The sequence below is a fragment of the Emys orbicularis genome, chromosome 1 (assembly GCF_028017835.1).
Source record: "Emys orbicularis isolate rEmyOrb1 chromosome 1, rEmyOrb1.hap1, whole genome shotgun sequence".
Lineage (NCBI taxonomy): Eukaryota > Metazoa > Chordata > Testudines > Emydidae > Emys > Emys orbicularis.
The window spans coordinates 41365719-41393061 of record NC_088683.1 but is presented as its reverse complement, the minus strand read 5'-3'; the positions used below and the strand labels follow the sequence as shown (position 1 = coordinate 41393061).

The 27343-nt window shown below is 45.5% G+C and overlaps 1 protein-coding gene across 1 annotated transcript in view; it reads right to left on the bottom strand.

Moving 5' to 3' along the window:
- Window positions 1–23008, bottom strand: part of MOV10L1 (Mov10 like RNA helicase 1) — an 84349-nt gene extending 61341 nt beyond the window's left edge. Inside the window, exons 1-6 of the mRNA XM_065400713.1 lie at window positions 22838–23008; window positions 7312–7471; window positions 5060–5172; window positions 2995–3185; window positions 1420–1545; window positions 626–807 (exon numbers count right to left, since the gene is read on the bottom strand). Of these exons, the coding sequence (XP_065256785.1) occupies window positions 626–807; window positions 1420–1545; window positions 2995–3185; window positions 5060–5172; window positions 7312–7471; window positions 22838–22963 (898 nt within the window). The 5' untranslated portion in view covers window positions 22964–23008. The remainder of the gene's footprint in view (window positions 1–625; window positions 808–1419; window positions 1546–2994; window positions 3186–5059; window positions 5173–7311; window positions 7472–22837) is intronic.
- Between the last annotated feature and the right edge of the window lie 4335 nt (window positions 23009–27343).

Sequence of the window (27343 nt, the reverse complement as noted above, 5' to 3'; positions counted from 1 at the left end):
GGTTTATAAAATTATGAATGGTGTGGAGAAAGTGAAAGTGTTATTTACTCCTTCACATAAACACAAGAACCAAGGGCCACCCAATTAAATAATAGGCAGCAAGTTTAAAACAAACAAAAGGAAGTACTTTTTCACACAATGCACAGTTAACCCGTTCAACAACTTCCCCTGGCAACAAGTTCAAGTGAAAACTAAGTGGATTCAAAAGAGAATTAGATATATTTATGGAGGATCGTTCTATCAATGGCTATTAGCCAAGATGGTAAGGGATGCAACCCCTGTGCTGGGTGTCCCTAAGCCTCAGCTGCCAGATGCTGGGACTGGACAACAGAGGAGGGATCCTTGATAACTGGCCTGTTCTATTCATTCCCTTTGAAGCATCTGGCACTGGCCAGTGTTGGAAGACAGGATACCGGGCTAGATGGACTATTAGTCTGACCCAATATGGCCATTCTTACGTTCTTATTTACTGACAAGTGGGGCATGCAAGGTCCTACTGAAGGAACATACAGGCCTTTAAAGAGTTAGACATTACATACGTGTATGATTATCTTACACATACCCGGTAGGGTTCCATTATTCATAACAAATGCGTTATTCAATGGCTGGCACGTAGGTTCTCTACTGTTATTGAGTGAATTGATGCTCCCTTTTGACAAATTCTCTTGTTTCACAGGAACAGATGATGACAAAAATGCTGTTGGAGTCTTCTGGCCTTTTTCAGGCAACTGAAAGCTAAACTGCTTCTCTTTTTCCCAGCCAGCTAGTCTGCAGCTGATTAAGGAATGTGGTACATTTCCCTTATTCCTAGAAGTAATTAAACAGTTATCTGTAAATAACATTTCTGAGAAAAAGAGGTTACTTGCAACACAGAACACACAAATCAAGACAGAATCAAATTCAGTTACACTCCAATACATCCACCCTCACTGAAGTGTGGCATGCATATCAACTCCATTGAGAAGAATTTTCAGGATAACTAAAGTAAGACAAATATAAATAAATAATTAATAAAATAAAATAAAATAAAAAATAAAATAAAAGGATAAACCAGGGGATTAAGTTATCTGTGAAGTTTTAATATAAGCTAATGTAAGTAGGACCCATGGATTAGGTTCTAGTACAGCATAGCAGATCGACAGAGGTTATACAATATTCCTCTGTATTTAGACTAGGAAATAACTGTTGGAACAGAGTCCACGACGTGCCAGCTATTGGTAAAGGTTGACTGTTTAATGGTGACCATTAAGGTGAGCAATGTGGATGCGACTCAACTTTGATCCTGTCTCTCCCTCTTTAAAAAAGGGGACGTTAGATATGTTCAAGGTCTGAAATTTAGAGTGTCAGGAATGGTAGAAGAAGAAGAAATAGCACAGTCAAAAGGGAAACAGTTATAAGAGAATAATTTAGAGAGCTTACTCTATCCAAATGACCATGTTTTTACTCTCCCCTAGCTTAAGCGTTCCAAAGTTAGTCATTCTTGACACCTCCAGTCCTCCTTTGTCTCTCATTAAATTTTCATATGACTCATCCAAGTTCATTTCACTAGTGGCAGATAGTCTGTAAAAGTCATAATGACACTGTGTTGAATCAAAGTTACGTGGGTAGACTCAGGAAAATATAAAAATAAATATTACATTTAAAGATCCAACAAACTTAAGTATTTTCCTCAGTGTTTGAGTATAGAAGTCCCAAAATGCTTTCTCAGCCATCTACCATGACCCCCGAGCTATCCAGTTACATTTACTAGGGGAAGCAATGATTTTAAAAAATATGTATGTATTACACCCACACAGCCTTTCTTTAGAGAGGTCAAAAATCTTGGATGTAGCCTGTAATGGCTTGGAACCAACCTACCCACCCTCAAAGGCCTGGTCCAACTCCCACTAAAGTATATGGGATGACACCTATTGACTTCACTGGGAGTTAAACCAGGCCCCAAATCAGCAAACAGGGCAGTTTTTCCACGAGCAACTTCTTATGGCCCATTGCCAGGAGCAGCTTTAGAATCGGGTACAAAGTGAAATGACTGGGTTGGGACAATTCTCATAAGTTTCCTTCTTCTGCTGCTGGCTTCATGGGAGTCCCTTTATGTAGGTCTACAACATTTTAAAGGTAACTGCTGATGTCAGCCTAAACTTAAAAAAAAAGGTAACATGCAACCCACACCAAAATCAAAAAATACCCCCACCTGCAGTTTCCCCATCAGTATCAGTGACTGCTACTCTGATCTTTCTGGCTATGTCTAAATTATCAGTAAAAATTACAGTTTCCACCCTCAGTATTACAAAGATGTTCAACTCATATTGAGGGAATTTCAAAGCAGTAATGAAAAATACCTGAAATTACATATTCTGATTGAAATGAATTTTCTGTAGTTATCTAAGGCAACAGAAGAAAAAAAATCAGTGCAGCTTTTCTTTAATAAAAAAGTTTTTGTTTTTTAAATTACACTCAACCCCCACTAGATGTCTCCCACTGCTGTGACAGTGGACAGATATTCATCCCTACCCTTTACGATACTGGGGAATATGCTAAAATTGGCAAGTAGAAGACAATCCATAAGCTCTATTTTTAAAAACAGATAATTAAAGCAGTAGTTTAGTACTATGGACTTCATCCAGAAATAAAAGAAATGACAAATTTAGAAAACAAAATAAGGAAGAATACAAATGAATTGCATGGTAGTACAGAATATCAAGAATATAAGCAGGAGCTTTAGGGACACCAAAACAGCTGTATAGTGTTGCTGTCACAAGCGACCGTTAGTAGGACATAGTGCTACAGGAAGCATTTCAAGGTGATGAACACAGTTCTGCAGCATGTCCCTATAAATCAATTTAAACTGAACCATGGTCATCAGAATGAACCTCCTACTAGGGCTCAATGAGGGTTTTTAAAAACAGGTTTAAAAAGTTGTGGGAGCATAAATCATGTTATTTCCTTTCCCTTCTGAAAAAAGAGTTATGTTTAACTTCAAACATGAGAAGTTACCCATTCTTGTCTGAGGGAGCCATGCAGAGTGCTCTCCAAATGTAACATGACTGGTTACTCTCCACAACCACCACATTGACCAGGTCATGTCTACGAGGTGAATAACCATCAGGAAGTCTCAGAAAATCCAGAATGAAAAATATACTGTCATCTACTACGCCAATTCTTCCACAAACACTGGAAATACGAACCTGTAACATTTACACAAGTCTTATTGCATGTCACATGCTTAATTGGCTTAGGCAGTAACTTTTAAAACAGTAGTTCTCAAACTTTTGTACTGGTGACCCCTTTCACATAGCAAGCCTCTGAGTGCGACACCCCTTTTAAATTAAAAACACTTCTTAATATATTTAACACCACTATAAGTGCTGGATGCAAAGCGGGGTTTGGGGTGGAGGCTGACAGCTCACGACCCCCCATGTAATAACCTCATAACCCCTGAGGGGTCCCGAAACCCAGTTTGAGAATCCCTGATTTAAAACAATCATCACAGAATAGTACATGTATCAAATATGTTTATAATTGAAGAAAACTGAATCCCAGGCATTTCACAGAACATCTATAGATTTAGTATGCAATATTTCTATGAAAGAGGGTAAGGTAGTAATCACTACAGTGTTTCCTTAAATTTAAAAGTACCCAAACACAAGCAATTACATGTGCAGGGTAAAAATCATGCTTTAACCATAGCTATAGTACATTTATGGCTGGCTATTGAGCTTCAAGATACCATAGCCATCGAAGAGTTCCCTCACCCTTCCATGGAAGTAATGGAAATGAGAGAACAGTAAAACCTAAAACTTTTCACCAGTTTGGTAAGCTGACAGTTTTATCTTTTAATTGGACACTCAACTGACTTAACACCTGTAAAGACTTATCTGTGGATATACTGGACATGTGGTGACTCAAGAAGGAATAGTAACATTTTCACTCACCAAAAAAGACAAGCGTCCTTTTATAACCCAGAGCGCTTGGAAGACTTTTAAAGCAAATATAATAATAAGCACAGCATTTGAATAATGATATTCATTAGTTTTGGATCAAGTGTAAGTATAGATGAATTATGAGCAGGTCTGTGTATGACAGTATGATTGGGTATTTCTCAACAAGTGGTTGGTAGCTAAAACCACAAAAGCCAACCAATAAAAATAACAAAATTTCCCACAACACATTTAAGATTCACCTCCCCCCCAATTTTGTTCTAGAAATAATCCCATATCAACACATGAGCATTAGAATGAACTTAATTTTCTTTTATCTTTCAGCTGAATACTTGTCAAATACTTAAGCCTCTTCATTTTCAGTTTAAACCAACAAAAAAACAAAAAACAAAAAAACCAACCCTGCGTTTTACAAGAAGTATTATTTTCCCCCCTGATTTTCACCCTACTTTTGTATCATTCAAAAATATAAAAAATAACTTGTTTTACTAGGAAAATACAATACATTGCATGAGATATATGTATTACGATAATACATTAGTCTGTGTGTATATGCAAAGCTGCCTGTTGAAGTAAGGCTATGTATTAGTCTGGAAGATACACACAATAAACAAACAGGCACCCACGCAAGCTCTGAAGTGCATGCACATCTGAACATAATGATAAATCTTACGCCTACCATGTACACATTTCAAACTGTTAGCAGATAATGGTTTCAACATTATTCAAAGTTTTATTTAGGGATTAGAGATATATTGTTTTCTTAAACTCAAAGGTGGCATTGTGTTTTGAGTTCTGTTTTAGTTCTGCAGCAAACCACACTGAATTCCATTCAAAGCATTAATCTACTGAGTACTTTCCCCCCCATCCTTACGTCCACCAAAATAAATCCCGATATTTACCTAGAAAAATTAATAGTTTTTTGCACCGATTTTCAGTGGTTTTTGTTGTAGTAATACCAATACCAATTCCTGGGAAAAATTAAATACAATAAAAACTGAAAACAAAGGGCACTATCAATACTATAGTAGACCTATTAAGATAAACAGACATTTTTCCTCCCACAGTACAGCGTGAATATTCCTCTGCCAAATGCCAAGAGCAATATGCAAAATACATACTTTGTCCACTCGCTTATATCTCAGTGGCTTTACAGAAACTGCTTCACTGCTCCATGTTGTTGGGTTAATAAAATATTCAGCTTGCACCCAGTCACCTTTACAAGGTTCGAAGCCTACAAAAACAGTGACATTTTTGCAAGTTAAGTTGTCATAAAAAGACAGTTGTGTAACTTTGTGGAAGTGCGTAGTGTTTTTGCTATAAGAGGGCATTTTGATTTGACATAATTTAAGGAACTTTAAAGTTACCTGATAAAATGTGTTAAAAGTATACTTATTACAGCACTATATATTGAGTGCTACACGTAACAGGAGATACAGAGAACTTCAGCACTTAATTTTAACTTTGTTTTATTTTTTGTGTCTACCAAAAATCAGGCCCATGAGCTCCCACCCTGTTGCCTGATGGACTGTTGCAACAGGCTGAGACTTCACTGGGAGTGCACCAACTTTTTGACAGGGGAGGGGGGAATTTAATTCATAAGCTACACTTGCTAGGGATAAACCTTTGTCTTTAATACTTAACACAGATTAAGGAGTACCATTCTAAAGACACAAATGTTGGCCCTAATCTGGCAACAAGTTCTGCACAGGAAGCCACCTACATCTGTACAGAACTCCACTGAAGTCAGTACAGCTACATGGAGGCGCCAAGTGTCTACACAGGTGGCTTTGGATAGCCCACCCTACTTTGTGGAGAAACATTCACTGTTCAAGCTGTCATGTCAGCCAGCAGCATGAAGCCTATGCAGAGCTGGCCACACAAAGGATTTTAAAGCTTGTTTTAAAAAAAAAATAGCTACTGAATTTTACTAAGTGTCTGAAATAAGTTTTTTTAAAAGTTCATTGCAGTAAACAATGAAGATTAATTAAAATGTAATTTAATTTTACAATTTAAAAGCTTTCAGATGGCTAGCAACAATGAAAAGATCTCTGATCAAACTGTGATCCAAAGAAAGTCACAACATTTGCTAATCACTGATAGGGGAGTTGTTTAAAGGCCAAAGCATCATCAAACTCAGGCTATGGCTACACTAGAGAGCTTGCAGCTGTGCCCCTGTAAGCTGTCTAGTGTAGCTGCTCTAAAACAACGGAGGAGCGCTCTCCTGTCAGTTTAATTAATCCAGCCCCTGCACACACACACACACACACCCTCCCCTGCAAGCAGTGGTAGCTATGTTGGCAAGAGAAGCTCTCCCACTGACATAAGCATCAGTGTGGACAACGTTAAGTCAACATAAATTATGTCGTTCAGGGGGGTGGCTATTTCACACCCCAAGTGACATAATTTATGTCGACTTAAGCCGTCGTGTAGCCTTAGCTTCACATACTTAATACTTTTACTTGTGTTACAGCTTTACTACCACTCAACAGTAAACTTCAGGAGTCACACAGTGATAAAACAAAGATGAACAGACTTTGGACTACAACTTATGTATTGTAAATTTGGCTAAATTTTAGCCACAAATTAAAAAAATAAAATAAACCTAATTATTAGATATACATTATTTTAAAAGTTTAAGTTACAGGAGTGCAAAATAGCACCTGAAAGAGATACACCTCTACCCCGATATAACATGAATTCGGATAGAACGCGGTAAAGCAGCGCTCCAGGGGGGTGGGGCTGCGCGCTCTGGCAGATCAAAGCAAGTTCGATGTAACACGGTTTCACCTATAACGCGGTAAGATTTTTTGGCTCCCGAGGACAGCATTATATCGGGGTAGAGATGTAGATTCTACACTGAATGCAATAATTATGAAATCACACAGCTGCATTCCCTCAGGAAGGGGCCTCTTACAGCAAGTTTCAGCCTGTAGCAACATTTTTTTTTTTTTTTGGATAAGTGTAAAACCCTGCCTGAAAATAGCGTTTTAAAATGAAATGTGTGGGACACCCTGGACCAGAGTTAGGAGTCAATCCTTTTTGTATACTAACATGTTTATTTTCAAAGACGTATTAAATTTCACTAATTTCTCTATATTTAAAATGAGAAAGGGTGGGCTATACCTACTGTGAGAAGAAATTACCTACATAAAGAAAGCCTACTTTCAATTAAAGTGATTTAGAGCTCAGTTTACAACACTCACAAATATGAAAAAAATCGCTGTCTTCATCCCAGTTATTACTTTTACTCTAATACGGATTATCTGCTATTTGAAATACAAATTCTTGTAATGTGCACTAGACACTTAACACACAAGACTTTCGAGACCATTAAAATGGTTATCAAGATTTTTTTTTTTTCAAGTCATACCTTCACAAACCCGGTCCATGGAGAAAGAAGTTGTCTTATTAATATAGCCACCATCTTCAGTAAGAGATGTAATATTGCCAGTTAACATTTTAGTTTTTAATTCAGAAGAGTCGTAAGTAGGACTGCTATAGTTTTCCCATTTGTCTGAGACAGCTTCTACCTAAAGAGTGCAAAAATACAATATTCCCATAGCTGATATTTCTACTTCACAAATGATTAGGTTAGCAGCAAAGTTAAAAATACACTCAAGATGCCCCATGTGATGTACCAGATTTCAAGTATTTTAAACTACATTTTATAGCCAACCAAAACCACTATTTACAGGATTATATACCTGTTTTAGTTGTCAAAAAACTCATGCTTCCCCCCACCACAAAAGATTAAAAATACTATAAAAACAAAAGGAATCCCTAGCAGTAACAATGATATAAAGGTGGTAAGGAACTTCACTGTCACAAACTTTTGTTTCAACTAGTTGCACCAGTGCTGATATTTATTATTATTGTTCATTAATCTATCAACTCTTCAATCTGCTTGCCCATCTCACTTTAAGATCAAGGCAGTATCTTACAGGGTCTCCTGGCAGGTTGGGAGAGAATTTGTTTTCAAACATTTACTAATTTTGTGCAAAAAATGACTGAAGCTAGAGCGTTTCCCATTCTGTGAATTAGCAAACTCAAGAATTCTTACCATTTGTCATCACTTTATACACTATAAAAAAAAATGTAAAGGACTTTCAAGTGACAATTGGTAATTTTAAATTCATGGAGTTTTTTACCCCCATTCTTTTAAAATGTACTCTTTCATTTTATTAAGCAGGGAAACAGCTCCAGGATGGTGTTTGCAAAATGTCAGCCTGAGAAGGGTCATGTAAATACAACCAGTTTCCTGATGTGCTAGAAGAAAGGAGCAGATACCATAGGCTCCTTAGCTGCCTGACCCATGGAAGCAGTAATGATTCCTTAATTATTTGGGAAGCTTAGGGCAGAATTAGGAATCGCTGGCCTGAGAGAAATTCTTCCTACAAGGGCTAAGCAGCAGCAGCAGCTTTAAGAACCATGCCCTTGCTTCCAAGGAGTCACTGTTGTCACTAGACCAAAGTCCCCACCACACAAGTCACTGATATATCAGGAGAGTTCCTTCATCCCGCAAGAATTCCCCCCTCTCTTCAAGGAGGCCTCCAGCACTCATAAGCCCCCTTCTCACCTCAAGAGTAATAGTTACTGAGGTCACTGTCCAAAAGCCCCTTACACCTCGAAGCAGCAGTTGGTGCTAGACTCTCACAATAAACCGTGTCTGGGTATATACGAGGAAACTGCACAGTGTAGGAGAAATTGGTCAGAGCAAGCAAAAGGACTAGATGGGGGAAAATACTCAAGCAGGTATTGTGGAAGTAAAGAGATATGGGATTACTGTAAGGAAAGCAAAATTAAATATATTTTATTATTAAACAGCGATATAATAAAACTCACATATGTAATAAATATCCCATCACATAGTTTTCTTTTAAAGTGAATAAAAGGGAATGCAGGTAGACTTTGATCATGTTCAGGCACTGCTGTGTTATCACCAATTTGGGGCACAGGGGATCTGTAAACAAACTTTATTGTTTTACGTAGAAACGAGCATGTAGAGGAGGGTTGGAACACTGGAGAAAGCATGCAGGTTTCAAGACAAAAAAATCAGTTTTCATTTTCTGAAGGGTTACAGGATCATAATCATCTAAAAAGCTATTTACATAAAAATTATATGACTTGACAGTGTCCCTTTAAAAGGCTGATCGTGGCTTAGTGGTAGCACCAAAGAGGCCTTAAATTTTCAGCAACTGCACATCCCAGGAAGTGAAGTGTGCAGACAAAACAAGCTCAAAGAGCCAGCAGAAGAGTTAAGTGCACCACAGAAATTATTCAAAGGACAGGCTTTGACAGGCCGTAGGAGCCTCTTGAATCCTCTCACAGAAAGGAAAAAAGAAGATAGTGCTGCAATCCAAAGTCTGTCCAAAAGGATTTAAAAAGGAGATAAAATATTAGAGGAAATCTTTAAGGCCAACCTCTTGTAAAACTACAAACAAGCAGTATAAATGAGAGGAGAATTAGACTCTTGCTACCATCGCAGTCAGTACTGTATTTGTTCAGTGGTAAGGCAGAGGATTTCATCTTTGTTAAACCAACATCTTTCAAAAGCATCGCATTCACTAGAGATCATCAAAAATTTAAGCTCATAAACTCACTATCACTCTTACAATCACTAATTTCTCTCTCCCAAATCAAAACCAAAACTGTGAGAAGTAGAAAAGGAATAATCTAGACTGTTGTGGAAACAAAACAAGCAGAAAATAAAGTGTAAGACAAGAAGAAATTTGATTTTGGTAGTGTTCCACAGTTAATTCCACATTAGGATAAGTGTTTTTGAAGAGAAAGGGAAAGAAAAGTGCATAACTTGAAGAAGAAAAAAAAAAGGGGGGTGGGGGGATACTGCCATGCACTACAATAGCAGAACTTGTATCATATCGGTATGTGTGTGTAGATATGGGTTTAAGCTAGGTTTCCATATCCACATTTCTGACAAATATTAGTTTTATATAGGTTAAACTCTGAGGGGGAGATTCTGTGCTGCACCTCCAAGAGACAAAGCACAGAACTTGTAGTCCTTGGGAAGAAAAGGCAAAGGTGTCTTTAAGCCATTTTCTTGGTTCCAGGCTGCTTCATTGCCCCAGAATAATTTAGGCAGTCCAGGGAGATACTTTAACCATCCCTGGCAGCCTATGGATGGTTCCATCTCCCCATCTCCTCTTGGAGGCAGCCTGCACTGGGGCTTGTGATGCATCCAATACAGGCCTGTTTATGGTAGCCCTATGCCATGTCTGTGCCAGGGAAATTCTTCTCTGATTGGTTGCAGGGCCTTTACAGCCCCAGTATGAATTGCAGTATCCCAGCAAACATTCAGAGTTGTCAAGCTGGTGCAAAATGTAGTTAGGAGACTGGCAGACCTCAAACCCTTACTTATTCCACTTTTTGTAAGTATGTATGCCAATATGCATCTGAGAAGCCCTTAGTCAGCAGCATTATTTTATTGGATGAACATTTGCAGGACTTTCCTTTAGTTTTCACTTAGAGAAATCCATTTAGTCAAACTAATACAGTAACTCCTCACTTAAAGTATCAGAGGGGTAGCCGTGTTAGTCTGGATCTGTAAAAAGCAACAGAGAGTCCTGTGGCACCTTTAAGACTAAGGGTATGTCTACACTACGAGAGTACTTCGATTTTAGTTAATTCGACTATGTGGAATCGATATTACAAAGTCGAACGTGTGTGTCCACACTAAGGACAGTAATTCGACTTTGTGAGTCCACACTAACGGGGCAAGCGTCAACATTGGAAGCGGTGCACTGTGGGCAGCTATCCCACAGTTCCCGCAGTCCCCGCTGCCCATTGGGATTCTGGGTCGAGCCCCAAATGCCTTCTGGGTAAAAAAATGTGTCGAGGGTGCTTTTGGGTGCCTGTCGTCATCCGTCCGTCACTCCCGCCCTCCCTCCCTCCCTCCCTGAAAGCGCCGGCGGGAAATCAGTTCGCGCACTTTTCTGATTACTGACAGCGCGGACGCCACAGCAGTGCGAGCATGGATCCCGCTGCGACCATCGCTGCAGTTGTGGCAGTTCTCAACGCCTCGCAGCTTCTCATCCACCTTTACCAGAGGCAGCTGCAGAGAAATCAGGAGAGGAGGCTACGGCACCACCGTGACGGCATGAAGTCGGACACTAGCTCCGACCACTCAGAAAACATGAGACCCAGCGCCCAGGACATCTCGGTGTCACTGGGTCTTGTGGATACTGTGGAACGGCGATTCTGGGCCCTGGAAACAAGCACGGACTGGTGGGACCGCATAGTGCTGCAGGTCTGGGATGAATCCCAGTGGCTGCGCAACTTTCGCATGCGGAAGGGGACTTTCCTCGAACTGTGTGAGTTGCTGTCCCCTGCCCTGAAGCGAAAGGACACCCGGATGCGAGCAGCCCTGACTGTCCAGAAGCGAGTGGCCATAGCCCTCTGGAAGCTTGCAACGCCAGACAGCTACCGGTCAGTCGCTAACCACTTTGGTGTGGGCAAGTCTACCGTGGGGGTTGCTGTCATGCAAGTAGCCAAGGCAATCATCAAGGTACTGCTATCAAAGGTAGTGACCCTGGGAAACGTGGAGCTCATCATAGATGGCTTTGCCGAGATGGGATTCCCAAACTGCGGTGGGGCTATAGATGGGACTCACATCCCTATCCTGGGACCGGACCACCAGGCTAGCCAGTACATAAACAGAAAGGGATACTTTTCCATGGTGCTGCAAGCACTGGTGGACCATCGGGGACGTTTTACAAATATCAACGTTGGATGGCCGGGCAAGGTTCATGACGCTCGGGTTTTCAGGAACTCTGGTCTGTTTAGACGGCTGCAGGAAGGTCTTTACTTCCCGGACCACAAAGTAACTGTTGGGGATGTGGAGATGCCTACAGTGATCCTCGGGGACCCTGCATACCCGCTAATGCCCTGGCTCATGAAGCCCTACACTGGCGCACTGGACTCAGGGAAAGAACTATTCAACTACCGGCTCAGCAAGTGCAGAATGGTGGTGGAGTGTGCTTTTGGCCGTCTCAAGGGGAGATGGAGAAGCTTACTCACTCGCTGTGATCTCAGCGAAACCAATATCCCCATTGTGATAGCTGCTTGCTGTGTGCTCCACAATCTGTGTGAGAGCAAGGGGGAGACCTTTATGGCGGGGTGGGAGGTTGAGGCAAATAGCCTGGCTTCTGATTACGCCCAGCCAGACAGCCGGGCGATTAGAAGATCCCAGCGGGACGCGCTGTGCATCAGGGAGGCTTTGAAAGCCAGGTTCCTGACTGAGCAGGGTCTCCAGTGACTGTTTACTTTGTGGACACAGATGCTGAACCTGCCCCCGTTTCTTTACCCAGTTACTGTTCACTATCCTTCCAAGTTACATACCCCCTTCACCACCTTCCCAACAAATAAAATCTGTTCCGTTTTGTTAATGAACAAGGTTCTCTTTCTTACTGTTTTCGCGGGAATGTTTTAAACCGGGACGCAGACTGTGGCGGGGGGCGGGTTTAGTGTTTTGATGCAAATGATGCTTCTAAACTCCTGGAATGACAGGCTCCGCAGTGCTGGATTGGTTGTTTCAACGGAGCCTGCCAGCAGTCCTGGGCGGGACTGCGTGTATGTGTCGGACAAGTGACTTTCTGGCAGGGGGCGGAGGGTTACAGACCCCCTGCTGCGTGGCTCTGTGATCCAGGATAAGGACCGTGGCATAAGATCTCTAACTGCCCTCCCCCGTCACAAAGTCACAGATCAACCCCCCCGCACCCCAGAACATGAAAACCGCCTCCCAGACTGACCAGGGTAACTGGTGACTGCACTGTGTATGTGTCCTGATGCTGGACCTGCCCCCGCCTCTGTAGCCTGCTAAAGGTGACTGTCCTGTCCAAGTAACAAACCCCTTCCCCCCCTTCAGACAGAATCCCCTCTAAAAGACACTCTCGGAAACAGTACTTAACAGAAACAGATGTTTTATTATGAACCGCACATGAAAAGGGGGGGGAGGAAACTTGGACGGGGGCTTGTGTGAGATGGGTAGGAAAGGACTTTTCAAACTTTGTGGAACGAGAGCCTTCTATTGCTGCAGCAGTGTGCAGGGGCTGACTGAAAGTTTTAACGGCCCTTGCCGCCCCTCCTTCTTTGGACTTTTGGTGAGGGGGGTGTGGGACTTGGTGGCGGGGGAGGGCGGTTAGAGATAGACAGCAGCAGGGCTCTGTCCTCCTGCCTCCGGTCTTGCAGAACATCCACTAGGCGCCGGAGCGTCTCCGTTTGCTCCCTCATTAGTCCAAGCAGGGTTTGAGTAGCCTGCTGGTCCTCCTGGCGCCACCTCTCCTCCCGTTCCATGACTGCTCGGTGCATTTGTGACAAGTTCTCCCTCCACTGTGTCGTCTGGGCTGCCTGCTCTCGTGAGCAGTCCATAAGTTCATAGAACATGTCCTCACGCGTCTTCTTCTTCCTTCTCCTAATCTGCGCTAGCCTCTGGGAGTGTGATGCCAGGCTGGGTTGGGAGACAGTCGCAGATGTGTCTGTGGGAATGGGAAAAAGGGAGTGAATTCCTGAGACAGATAAATGAAGTTGCTAACAAAGAACATAGTCTTTCTCTGTGAACAACACCATGCACTGCACCTTTCACATGCGCACTCAGGACAAGGTCGAATTTTCGGCCCTCGCCTTCAGTGCCTGGGGTCTTGCAGTTGCGATCAGAGAAGCGTGGCAGGACACCTCTACTTTTGTTGCAGGAAAACATGGTAAGCCGTAGACTTGTGGCAGCTTAAAAATTTAATAGTAGCACTGGGCTCCTTTCGCACTGAAAGCAAGGCCACTCTCTGCTGGCAGCAATCAGGGAAGCATGAGCTCTGCCCCTGTCCCACCACCTCGCGGCTGTCCCAGGGAAAGATCCCTGTATGCTGCCCCTCTGCCGCCTCCACCGCGTGGCTGTAAAGCAGTCCCAATACTAACATTCTCCTCCCTAATTTAAAGCAGGGCGTCATGTGCGACATAACGCTAATGAGGATCTCGGAGAGCGAGAGGGGACGGATGCTTCGGGAGAGCATGCAGAGGACAGGGCCGTATGCCGCCATGCTCTGCCGTGCCATGATCCCGGACTACTTAATAGACTCATGGCGTGGGAACGTGTGTTACCACGGTGGACCGAACAAGATCGCCCTGCCACGGAACCTGATGCGCATGCTTGAGTGGTACCTCCAGGAGAGCTATGCTGAGCTATCCCAGGAGGACTCTCTGTCAATTCCCGGGCATATTGACCGTCTTTTCGTTTAACTGCAGTAGAAGGGACTACAGAGTGGAGCGTCCTGTGGTGGACTAATCATGAAAATCTGGACATTATTTGATTTTTTATACATAGTTGGGACTAAATAGTTGAGTAAGCCAAAGAAATCATGAACACCCAATTGCTGATATAGTTAATATTCCTGTTTTGTTATAAAAGTTTCTATGTTTAAATGAGTGAATGAAAAGCCCATTCTTAACAATATAAATATTCCAATTATGTTAAAATTAAATGTTTAGATGTTTAAAGCACTCACTGCTTGATCCTTCCCCTGATTCGGTGTCCGGGGTAACGGCTGTGGACGGTTGGTAGGGGATCTCGGTAAGGGTGATGAAGAGCTCCTGGCTGTCGGGGAAATCAGCGGTGCAAGCGCTGTCGACTGCCTCGTCCTCCTCATCTCCTTCCTCATCTTCCCCGTCCGCTAACATTTCCGACGAGGAACCGGCCGTGGACAATATCCCATCCTCAGAGTCCACGGTCACTGGTGGGGTAGTGGTGGCGGCCGCACCTAGGATGGAATGCAGTGCCTCGTAGAAATGTGATGTGTGGGGCTGGGATCCGGAGCGTCGGTTTGCCTCTTTGGTTTTTTGGTAGCCTTGTCTCAGCTCCTTGATTTTCACGCGGCACTGCGTTGCATCCCGGCTGTATCCTCTCTCTGCCATGGCTTTAGAGATCTTCTCGTAGATCTTTGCATTCCTTCTTTTGGAGCGCAGCTCTGAAAGCACGGACTCATCGCCCCACACAGCGATGAGATCCAAGACTTCCCGATCAGTCCATGCTGGGGCCCTCTTTCTATTAGATTGCACGGCCATCTCTGCTGGAGAGCTCTGCATCGTTGCCAGTGCTGCTGAGCTCTCCACGCTGTCCAAACAGAAAATGAGATTCAAACTGCCCAGACAGGAAAAGGAATTCAAATTTTCCCGGGGCTTTTCCTGTGTGGCTGGTCAGAGCATCCGAGCTCGAAGTGCTGTCCAGAGCGTCAACAGAGTGGTGCACTGTGGGATAGCTCCCGGAGCTATTACCGTCGATTTCCATCCACACCTAGCCTAATTCGATATTGCCATTTCGAATTTAGCGCTACTCCTCTCGTTTTCGAGGAGTACAGAAGTCGAATTTAAGAGAGCTCTATGTCGAACTAAATAGCTTCGTGGTGTGGACGGGTGCAGGGTTAATTCGATGTAACGGCGCTAAATTCGACATAAACTCCTAGTGTAGACCAGGCCTAACAGTCTTAAAGGTGCCACAGGACTCTCTATTGCTCCTCACTTAACGTCGTCCCAGTTAACATTGTTTCATTGCTAATCAATTAGGGAACATGCTTATTTAAAGTTGTGCAATGTTCCCTTCTAACGTCGTTTGGCAGCTGCCTGCTTTGTCCACTGCTTGCAGGAAGAGCAGTCCATTGCAGCTAACTGGTGGGGGCTTGTAACCAGGGTGGACTGGCAGCCCCCCTATCAGCTCCCCGCTCAGCTCCCCGCTCCCCTAAGTTCCCAGCAGGCTATCAATTGCTGGCAGTTCAGCTGTCCCTCCCCCCACTGCCATGTGCTGCTCCTGCCCTCTGCCTTGGAGCTGCTCCCAGAGACTCTTGCTTGCTGTGCAGGGGGGGAAGGGTGGGGCGCTAATGTCAGGGTGTCCCCTCCCCCCGCTCCTGCACCCCGCTTGTCCCTTCTCCATATAGAGCAGGGAGGAGACACGGATGGAGAGAGACAGAGAGAGCTTGGGGCAGCAGCTGCTGTCTCAACTTCCTGATCCACTTAAAAGACAATGCACTTAAGAGTGGGTCAGCTTATTTAAAGGGGCAGTGTGCATCTCTCTCCCACAAACAAGGTGTGTGTCTGTCTCTATGTGCTATGCTGTCTCCCCTTCCTCGTGTTCGTGCTGCCTTGTGTGAGAGGCTACATTAACAACAATGTGTTAACCCTTCAGGGCTCAGCTGAGTGCTAGTTCATCATTTAGCAGCAAGGCATTCCCTGGGAAATATCCCTCCCTCTTCCATCCTCTAACTTCACCACCTCAACCAAGCTTCACAATCATCATAGCTGTGAACAGTATTAAACTGTTTGTTTAAAACGTATACTGTGTGTATATCTATATAATATATAGTTTTTTGTCTGGTGAAAAAAATTTCCCTGGAACCTAACCCCCCCATTTACATTAATTCTTATGGGGAAATTGGATTCGCTTAACATCGTTTCGCTTAAAGGCGCATTTTTCAGGAACATAACTACAACGTTAAGCGAGGAGTTACTGTACTAAGGCGGTAAGATAGTATTTATTGCACTGAGAGCTAAAAATACAGAAAAGGAGGTATTTTCAAAAGCAATTAGTGTTAGTCAACTCTACCACTGGAATTAATGGCCATTGACTTAAATGGGAGAAGAGTCTGGCCAACGCCATGTACTTTTCAAAATATCATCCTAAACACATACCAAATATGACATTTTCAGGCAAGCAACTGCTGTAGTTTCTATAGGGTTTCTATACAATCTTAAACAGTATTTCTCTCATGGATCACCACCTCGTATTAAGATGGCATACCCACTATGAAAAATAATTTGGGAATTAGAAAGTGAGTCTGAACATACAATGAGGGTTAAAGAATGTTAAGTGGTATGATCTCAGAACATATGCTGCAATCAAATGGTAGTTCAGAAGGTCCATAAGAGTCACAGAAAAGGCTCGTCCCAAGCTTCAAGGGGGGATTCACTACCACAGTGCAATACACCCTCCACAAAACAACTCAAACTATGACTGGAAATCCATCCTAAGTTACTGCTGGCAACTGATCAAAATTTCCTGCTAGTGTTGCAGAGTAGGGTGGGTTTACATATGAAAGAAAGGCATTTAGAGGCAGCTACCCTGTATGAATCACCTTTTCATGTTCTGTATGTATATATTAGGGTTACCATATTTCCACAATAAAAAAGAGGACACTGGTGGGGGGGGGGAAGCCCCGCCCCGCCCCATCCACTCCCTCCCACTTCCCACCCCCTGACTGCCCCCCTCAGAACCCCAACCCCCCCTGCTTCTTGTCCCCTGACTGCCCCCTCCTGAGAACCCCCCACCCTAACTGCCCCCCTAGAACCCTACCTGTCCCCTGACTGCCCCGACCCTTATCCACTCACATGGGTGGCAGGGTTGTAGAAATTTTGGTGGTGCCCAGAACCCCCCCTCCCCCTGCCTAAGGCTCTGGGAGGGGGGTTGGGTGGGGGGAGGAGGTCTGGGGTGCAGGTCCTGGGCTGGGGATTAGGGTGCAGGCTCTGGGATAGAGTTTGGGTGCTGGGTGCAGGCTCCGGGCTGGGGCAGGGGGTGGGTGTGCAGGAGGGGGTGAGGGGTGCAGGCTCTGGGATGGAGTTTGGGGGTGGGAGGCGGTGCAAAGGGAGGGGGTGCAGGCTTTGGGAGGGAGTTTGAGGGCAGGAGGGGGTGTGTGGGAAGGGGGAGGGGGTTTGGGAGGGAGTTTGGGGATAGGAGGGGATGCAGGGGTGAGGGCTGTGGGTCTGAGGATGAGGGGTTCATGATGCAGGAGGAGGCTCAGGGCTGGGGCAGAGGATTAGGGTGCGGGGGGGGATGAGGGCTGGGGCTGAGGGGTTTGGGGCGTTGGAGAGGCTCAGGGCTAGGGTGGAAGGGCAGGGTAAGGGCAGCCTGTCTTCCCATTAGTGGATGGGGGACGCTAGGACCTGGGGGCAGCAGACAGCAGTTGCTGCTGGCTCTGGCAGTACAAGCAGGCAAGAGAGGCAGGCAAGGAGGGGGGGGTTCACGGGGGAGGACGCATGGGGGGGGTGGCAGGTGGAGGCCGGGGACCCATCCAACCCTCCCCCGCTCCCTGACTGCCCCCCCCCCGACTCCCCTTACCATTCTGGCTCCACGTGTAGGCAAAACACGCTGCCTGGTGGGTCGGTTTGTGTGTTACACAGGGCTGCAGACAGAGGGAGGGGGGAGCAGGGGAGGGCTCTGGCTGCTGGAGGCCAATGGGAGCGGCTCAATCGGCCCAGCCGCCCAATCAGCAGCCGCACTCTGCATGGAAGGGAGGGAGGGAGGCGAGGGAGAAAAAAACCCTGGACATTTTAACCTTGTTACCAATTCCTCCCGGACGGCTATTTAGAGATGCAAAAGCCGGACATGTCCGGGGAAATACAGACGGATGGTGTGTATATATATATCCTTACTATATGTTCCATTCTATGCATCTGAAGAAGTGGGCTGTAGCCCATGAAAGCTTATGCTCAAATAAATTTGTTAGTCTCTAAGGTGCCACAAGTACTCCTGTTCTTTTTGAGATACTATAGGTCAGGGGTCAGCAACCTTTCAGAAGTGGTTTGCTGAGTCTTCATTTATTCACTCTAATTTACGGTTTCGCGTGCCAGTCATACATTTGAACGTTTTTAGAAGGTCTCTTTCCATAAGTCTATAATATATAACTAAACTATTGTTGTATGTAAAGTAAATAAGGTTTTTAAAATGTTTAAGAAGCTTCATTTAAAATTAAATTAAAATGCAGAGTCCCCCGGACCGGTGGCCAGGAACCGGGCAGTGTGAGTGCCACTGAAAATCAGCTTGTGTGCCGCCTTCGGAATACGTGCCATAGGTTGCCTACCCCTGCTATAGGTACTCAGTAACTGGTCACTGGAATGTTTACTGTGTGTACATATGTGTTTAATTTAATAGCAAGGCTGTTAAGAAATTAGGAGGAAGGCAACACAACGGCCCTGGATAAGTAACCTGGTGAACATTTCAAGGGGGCTAAGAAACAATGTGTGAAATATTAAGCTGAGAAGGCACTACTTACAGGTGCCAGCTGAGTTACAAGATTTTTTTTTAAAACCAAGCCTTGGAACAGATTAAAGGGATACTAAACAGTTAAAAAAAAAAAAAAAGTACTTTTGGAGGGTGGGAGTGTTGTCAGTGAGCTGTTCACAGAAGAACAAAACAGGTTGGCACGGAAAGACCCAGGCAGGCCCGATGAAGGAGGCCTGAAGCAGTCAGGCCTTACAAAGCTCTAGGGCAGGGGTTCTCAACCTTTTTCTCTCTGAATCCCCCCCTCGACATGCTATAAAAACTCCAAGGGGGGAAGGGGGGCTCAGGCCTTGGACATAGACATAGTTTGACTTTTATTTGGGGGGTGGGGTGCAGGGGCCAGCAGGGCTCGAGCCACCTCCGCATGGCGGGGGTCCAGGAGGGAGTGCCACCTCCACCCCCTGACTCACCTCAGCAGGCCACCCAGCCTGTCTGGGTTGGGGTAGGGTGCAACCAAAAATTAAAAACTCAAAGGTGGGGGGGGGGCTTAGCTCAAAAAGTTTGAACACAGCTTAGGGTGCAGGGAGAGGGTAGCTAGGGGCTGTGTGCACACAGAGGGTGGCTAGGGCTGTGTGCGGGCAGGGGGTAGCTCAAGGTATAGGGAGGGGGTAGCTGGGGCTGTTTGCACACAGAGGGTGGCTAGGGCTGTGTGCGGGCTGGGGGGCAGCTCAGGGTGCAGGGAGGGGGTAGCTGGGGCTGTGTGTGGGCAGGGGGTAGCTCAGGGTGCAGAGAGGGTGTAACCTCAGGGTTAGGGTGACCAGACAGCAAATGTGAAAAATCGGGACAGGGGTTGGGGGGTAATAGGAGTCTATATAAGAAAAAGACCCCAAAATTGGGACTGTCCCTATAAAATCAGGACATCTGGTCACCCTACTCAGGGTGTAGGGAGAGGGGCTGTGTGCTGGGAGGACTCCCCTGCAGTCCCTGTTCCTGGAGGGGTCTGCCAGCCATGGAGCCAGGCAGCTCTTACCAGCTGCCTCTGGGGGAGCAAAGGGGGCTGGGAGCTGAAGAGCAGCTTCAACCCGGGGCACCAGCAGGATACAAGGGAATGCTGCTGTTGCTTGCTCCATGGCACCAGCCAGAGCAGCAGCTGCCCCGCACTGCCTCCGACCTGGCCAGGGGACAGGGAGAGGAAATGGGGGGAGGGGGGGGGAGGGAGAGGTATGGAGCTGCCCCCGGGACTGCCATGCTCTTGCTCTGCAGTTTGGGGAGGAGGGGAAAAGCCCTCCATGTCCCTAGCTGTGCGCATGGGCTCAGAGCTTCTGCCCCACAGGGAGCATCAAGGCTCGGGGCTTTGGTCCCACGCCTCCCGGCTTCAGCCCTGCAGTGTGCACCAAGGATCGGGGCTTCAGCCCCACATCTCCCAGCTTCAGCCCCATGGGGGGCGCTGGGGCTCGGGCTCTGGGTTTCAGCCATGGAGCCCCACAGCCCCCTTGAAAGGGCTCATGGGCCCCCTGTTGAGAACCTCTGCTTTAGGGAATAGTAAGTCTTAGGGAAGATAGATATGAGTATAGACCAGGGGTTCTTAAACTTCATTGCACCACGACCCCCTTCTGATAACAAAAATTACTATACGACCCCAGGAGGGGGGACCGAAGCCTGAGCCCACCTGAACCCCATTGCCCTGGGCGCGGGGGAGGGGGGGAGCGGGTGCAAAAGCCTGGTGGGGCCAAAACTGAAGCCCAAAGGCTACTGCCCCAGGCTTTGACCCTGGGTGGTTGGGCTTGGGCCTTGGACCCTGCAAACCTAATGCCAGCCCTGGCAACCCCATTAAAACAGGGTCCTGACCCACTTTGGGTCCCGATGCACAGTTTGAGAACCACTGGTATAGACGATTTTATTGTTTTAATCCGCTCTCTTATGTTGTGCTGTGTGCCTACTGTTGAAATTAAACAGTGTTTTAAGAAAGCTTTCTGGTCACTGGTCACAGCTCCAGAAGGGAAGCTATGGGTGGTAAGCCCAGTCACACATGTAGAGTAATCAGGGTTGATATACAAGGGGCTGTAGCCCAAGACTCAGTCTAAGAATAGGGAAAATCAGGAGATTCCATCCTAGGACAGGTGAATGAAAGAAGCCTAACACCTTGGGGAGAGGCACCCTCAGAGAGGAGTCAAAGGTGCAACTAGATCCATAACCATTACAAGCATTCAGATGCTAAGGTATGGTAGGCCATAAAAGTACATGGATATATATCAGATACCACTGTGCAGTAGCTATTGCAAAATATTTAAGTTTTCTTCTTACACATTTTTATATAGGAAGGTAAAGATATTCTTATGAATACATTTACAGTTATATGAATTGACAAATACCAATACACTTTTCAACCTTAAAAAAACATTAGGTAATTTAAATTATTAACAATACCCAGGTCTGAATAAAGTATGAGTGCCTCAGGGTTTATTTGATATCAATTGGGATTAGTTCCTAATCCAATTTGCTTTCACCTTATTTCAGTTTGTGTCACTCATTTTTGGAGAAGGTGAGGAACAATAAAATTTGAAAAGAAATGGAATACTGATCCAACTCTCATAAGATAAAGGGAAGATGCATGTTCCTATTCTGCTCCATGGGGAAACTTATACTTAAACTGTTTCGTCATCTATAATTTCTAAAATCTCAATCATCTTTAATTATCTTATTTTACTTAAATTTTAGTTACTCTGATAAACAGTGTAATGGGACAAGACAATAAGATACTTTTACTTGCTATTGGTTTTATTTTTAATGACATTTTCCTATCAGTAAGGTGATTCCTATACAGTTGCTATATTTCTAAATTAGAATCCCACATCAAAATCCATAAATCCCATGCCCATTTGCAAAATCAGGGCCGTCTATATATGTATTATCCTACAGCACATGGAAATCAAGGACACAATCCTGCAAACATAAGAACGCTTCTTAGAATTTCTCACATAAATAATGATTGCAGGATCAGGTCCTAATCTTCTATAACAGTAGGGCCCTACCAAATTCACAGTCCCTTTTGGTCAACTTCACGGTCATAGAATTTTAAAAAATCATAAATATCATTATTTCAGCTATTTAAATCTGAAATTTTACAGTGTAATTGTAGGGGTCCTGACCCAAAAAGGAGTTGGGGGGGTCACAAGGTTATTGTAGGGGGAGTTGTGGTACTGCTACCCTTACTTTTACGCTGCTGCTGGCGGCAACGCTGCCTTCAGAGCTGGATGCCCAGCTAACAGCCACCACTCTCTAGCTGCCCAGCTCTGAAGGCAGTGAAGAAGTAAGGGTGGCAATACTGAAACTCCTCTAAAATAACCTCATGACCCCCCACAACTCCCTTTTTTGGGTCAGGACCCCCCCCCCAATTTGAGAAACGCTGGTCTCTCCCATGAAATCTGTATAGCATACGATAAAAGCTCACAAAAGACCATATTTCACGGGGGGAGACCATATTTCACAGGCCATGATGCATTTTACATAGCTGTGAATTTGGTAAGGCCCTATCAGAAACAGGGAATTCATTTGGGGTGTCCAAGGCACTGAAATTAAAAAAAATTATGAGGCTTAGTGTCCTACATATTGTCCAGCTATCATTTCAACGAAATGTATCCTTTTCTCTTCTCCCTGACATTTTGGGCATTCCCTACCCCGCCCATCCCTTCAATTGGAAAAAGGGTTAAATGAATAATTTGGATGCAAGTTTGGTAGTGTGGGACCCCAATAATTAAAGGCACTGTGACAAGTAAACCTGACCATAGTGATACAAACAACTACTTCAGAAATCATCCAGACAGAAAAATCTTTAGAGAAGTTTCCTTACAAAGGCAGTTCATAATACAAAATGCTAGACCAATTGCACTACTCATTCACGTCTTACCCTGATCGCCTTCAATCCATTAGATGTTTTATCCTCTTCAACAATAGCGATGACTTTCTGTCCAACGTTCAGTGGCACACCGCTCATCACAGCATCACTTGTGAAGCAAATCAAATCATCAATCATCCCATAATCATGGCAAAATCTTGTCACTACTCCTTGTACGGTTTTTAACTCTTTATCATCTGAAAGGGGGAAAATATGTTTAGATGCTTATATAAAATCAAAACTATTTTTTCCATGAAAATGTATAACTAGTAGTTATCATAAATGCCATGTAATGGAAACAATTCTCAACTGTGTTTGCAACCAAAATATTGCCACACTGAACCGGAGAAATTTATTTTCGAAGTCTAAGTTGCGAGGAATGTGAACAGTAAGCAATCAGCATAAATGATATATAAAACTGGATTCTGAAAAATAGTTCTAATAATCTAAGACAGTAGCTCTCAACCTTTCCAGTTTACTGTTCCCCATTCAGGAGTCTGATTTGTCTTGCATACCCCCAAGTTTCACCTCACTTAAAAATTACTTGCTTACAAAATCAGACATAAAAATATAAAAGTGCCACGGCACACTATTATTGAAAAAATTGCTTACTTTATCAATTTTACCATAAATTATAAAATAAATTAATTGAAATATAAATATTGTACTTAGATTTCAATCTATAGTTTATACTGCTCTATATACAAATCACTGTCTGTATGAAATTTTATTTTGTAATGATTTTTCTAGCGCTTTTTATGTAGCCTATTGTAAAACTAGGCAAATATCTAGATGAGTTGATGTACCTCCTAGAATACCTCTGTGTACACACGTACCCCTGGTTGAGAACCACTGATCTAAGGTACTGCTGTAGGTCAGCAAATTTGTTTAAGATAAGGGCTGAGATTTTGTGCTACACCTCTGGAAATACAAACAGTCCTAGTGGTTTTACATTTTGAAAACCAACGGGGGGGGGGAGGGGGGGAATGAAAAATTGCACTTTTTTGGCTGTCACCATCCTTGTGAGTTTTCTCAACAGCATTGTGCTACAGTTTGAGACTTTGGCCTGGTCTACACTGGGAGGTTATGTCGAATTTAGCAGCGTTAACTCGAATTAACCCTGCACCCGTCCACACAACGAAGCTATTTATTTCGACCTAGAGGTCTCTTTAAATCGATTTCTGTACTCCTCCCCGACGAGGGGAGTAGCGCTAAATTCGACATGGCCATGTCGAATTAGGGTAGGTGTGGATGGAATTCGACGCTAATAGCTCCGGGAGCTATCCCACAGTGCACCACTCTGTTGACGCTCTGGACAGCAGTCCGAGCTCAGATGCTCTGATCAGCCACACAGGAAAAGCCCCGGGAAAATTTGAATTCCTTTTCCTGTCTGGGCAGTTTGAATCTCATTTCCTGTTTGGACATTGTGGCGAGCTCAGCAGCACTGGCAATGATGCAGAGCTCTCCAGCAGAGGTGACCATGCAATCGCAGAATAGAAAGAGGGCCCCAGCATGGACTGATTGGGAAGTCTTGGATCTGATCGCTGTGTGGGGCGATGAGTCCGTGCTTTCGGAGCTGCGATCGAAAAAACGGAATGCGAAGATCTACGAGAAGATCTCAAAAGCCATGACGGAGAGAGGATACAGCCGGGATGCAACGCAGTGCCGCGTGAAAATCAAGGAGCTGAGACAAGGGTACCAGAAGACCAAAGAGTCAAACGGACGCTCCAGATCCCAGCCCTGACATGCCGTTTCTACGAGGCTCTGCATTCCATTCTAGGTGCGGCCGCCACCACTACCCCACCACTGTCCGTGGACTCTGACGATGGGGTATTGTCGACGGCCGCTTCCTCGGAGATGTTTGCGGACGGGGAAGATGAGGAGGACGAGGCAGTCGACAGCGCTTTCAACGCTGATTTCCCCGACAGCCAGGATCTCTTCATCACCCACACGGAGATCCCCTACCAACCCTCCCAAGGCGGTAACCCGGACCGTGAATCAGGGGAAACATCAGTAGGTAAGTGTTTTAAACATTTATTTTGAACAGAATAGGAATGGTATCTTAACAATGGGTTTTTCATGATTAGTTTGCCCTAGGTGCTTTAGTTTTTAGTCCTTGCTAGTGCAACTACTGGAAAATTCTGTCAATATGTCCGGGGATAGAGCAGAAATCCTCCTGGGACATCTCCACGAAGGTCTCCTGGAGGTATTGTGAAAGCCTTTGCATCAGGTTCCTGGGGAGAGCGGCCTTATTGCGTCCTCCATGGTAGGAAACTTTTCCGCGCCAGGCTAGCAGCAAGTACTCCGGGATCATTGCCTCGCAAAGCATGGCGGCATACGGCCCTGGTGCTTGCTGGCATACACGCAGCATGTGGTCTCTCTCTGTCTCCAAAATCCTCATCAGAGTGATATCACTCATGGTGACCTGCTTTGAATTAGGGGAATGTTAGTATTGGGACTGCTTGCCTGTTCCTTTACATAACTGTAACCGGCCGTTTACAGCCACGCGGTGGAGGCATGACAGGGGCAGCATGCAGGGATCTTTCCCGGGGACAGCCGCGAGGGGGGTGGGACAGGGGCAGAGTTCATGCTGGCCGGATTGCCGGCAGCAGGAACTGGCCAACGCTAGGAGCATTGCTTGGAACGTGAAAGGAGGGCACTGCTATAAATTAAGCTTTAAGCAGCCAAAAGTCTATGGCTTACCATGTCCGCCTGCTAGCCGAATTCCGTTGTCCGGCCCCGCTTGTGTGATCTGTACAGCAAGACCCCAGGCACTCAATGGGAAGGCCGAAAATTCGACCTTGTACTGAGTGCGCATGTGATAGGTGCTGTGCATGGTCTTGTTCATAGAGAAAGACTATATTCATTGTTCGCAAAATTGTATCTTTCTGAGGAATTCACTCCCTTTTTCCCATCCCACAGCTGCGAGTGTCTCCCGAGCTACCCCGGCATCCCCCTCCCAGAGGCTGGCGCAGATCAGGCGACGAAAGAGAAGGACATGGGACGAGATGTTCTCAGAACTCATGGGCTGCTCCCAAGCCGAGGCGGCACAGCAGACCCAGTGGAGGGAGAACATGTCGCAATACCAGCGATCAGATAGCGAACGGGAGGACAGGTGGCGGCAGGAAGACCAGCAGGCGACTCAAACGCTGCTTGGACTAATGAGGGAGCAAACCGACACGCTCCGGCGCCTTGTAGATGTTCTGCAGGACCGGAGGCAGGAGGACAGAGCCCCGCTGCATTCTCTCTCTAACCGCCCTCCCACGCCACAAAGTCCCATCCCCCCCTCACCCAAAGTCCCAAGAAGGAGGGACGGCAGGGGCCGAGAAAACAGTCACTCCACCCCTGCAGACTGCTCAAGTAACAGAAGGCTCTCATTCCCAAAGATTTGATAAGTCCTTTCCTTCACTCCAAAAGCACCTCACCCAAGACCCCGTCCCAGTTTCATCCCCTAACTGTGTAGTTGTTAATAAAAAATACGTTTCTGTTAATTACTGTTTCCGTCATGTTCTTTTAAAGGACAGTGTGTTTGAAGGGGGGGAAGGGGGTTGTTAATTGGAAAGGACAGTCACCTTTACCAGGGTACAGACATGGGGGCAGGTTCAGCAGAAGGTCACACACACATTGCAGTCACTAGGCACCCTGGTCAGTCTGGGAGGTGGTTTTCATGTTCTGGGGGGGGGGGGGGGGGAGGGCTATGTGACTTTGTGGCGGGGGAGGGCGGTTACAGATCTTATGCAGCGGTCCTTAGCCTGGATGACAGAACCACGCAGCAGGGGATCTGTAACCGCCCTCCCCCGCCACAAAGTCACATAGCCCCCACACACAGAGTCCCGAAAAGGAGGGGTGGCAGGCTCCGTCGAAACAACCAGTCCACCACTGCGGACCGCTCTAGGAGCAGGAGCCTGTCATTCCTCGAGTTTAGAAGCGTCCTTTCCATCACTACACCCGCTCCCCACCACAGTCTGCGTCCCAGTTTCAACACTTTACCACGAAATCCTTAATAAAGAAAACGGTGTTAATGAACAAAGTTTCATTTATTTTATTGTTAAAGGTGTGTTGGAAGGAGGGGAAGGGGGTTGGTAACTAGAGAGGATAGCCAACATTAACTGGGTAAAGAAACGGGGGCAGGTTCAGCTTCTGTTTAAACAAACTTAATAGTCACAGGTTACCCTGCTCACTCTGGAACCTAGCTTTCAAAGCTTCCCGGATGCACAGCGCGTCCCGCTGGGCTCTTCTAATCGCCCAGCTGTCTGGCTGGGCGTAATCAGCAGCCAGGCGATTTGCCTCAACCTCCCACCCCGCCATAAACGTCTCCCCCCTGCTCTCACAGAGATTGTGGAGCACACAGCAAGCTGCAATAACAATAGGGATATTGGTTTCACTGAGATCAGAGCGAGTCAGTAAGCTTCTCCATCTCCCCTTCAGACGTCCAAAAGCACACTCCACCACCATTCTGCACTTGCTCAGCCAGTAGTTGAAGAGTTCTTTTTCAGTGTCCAGGGCGCCTGTATACGG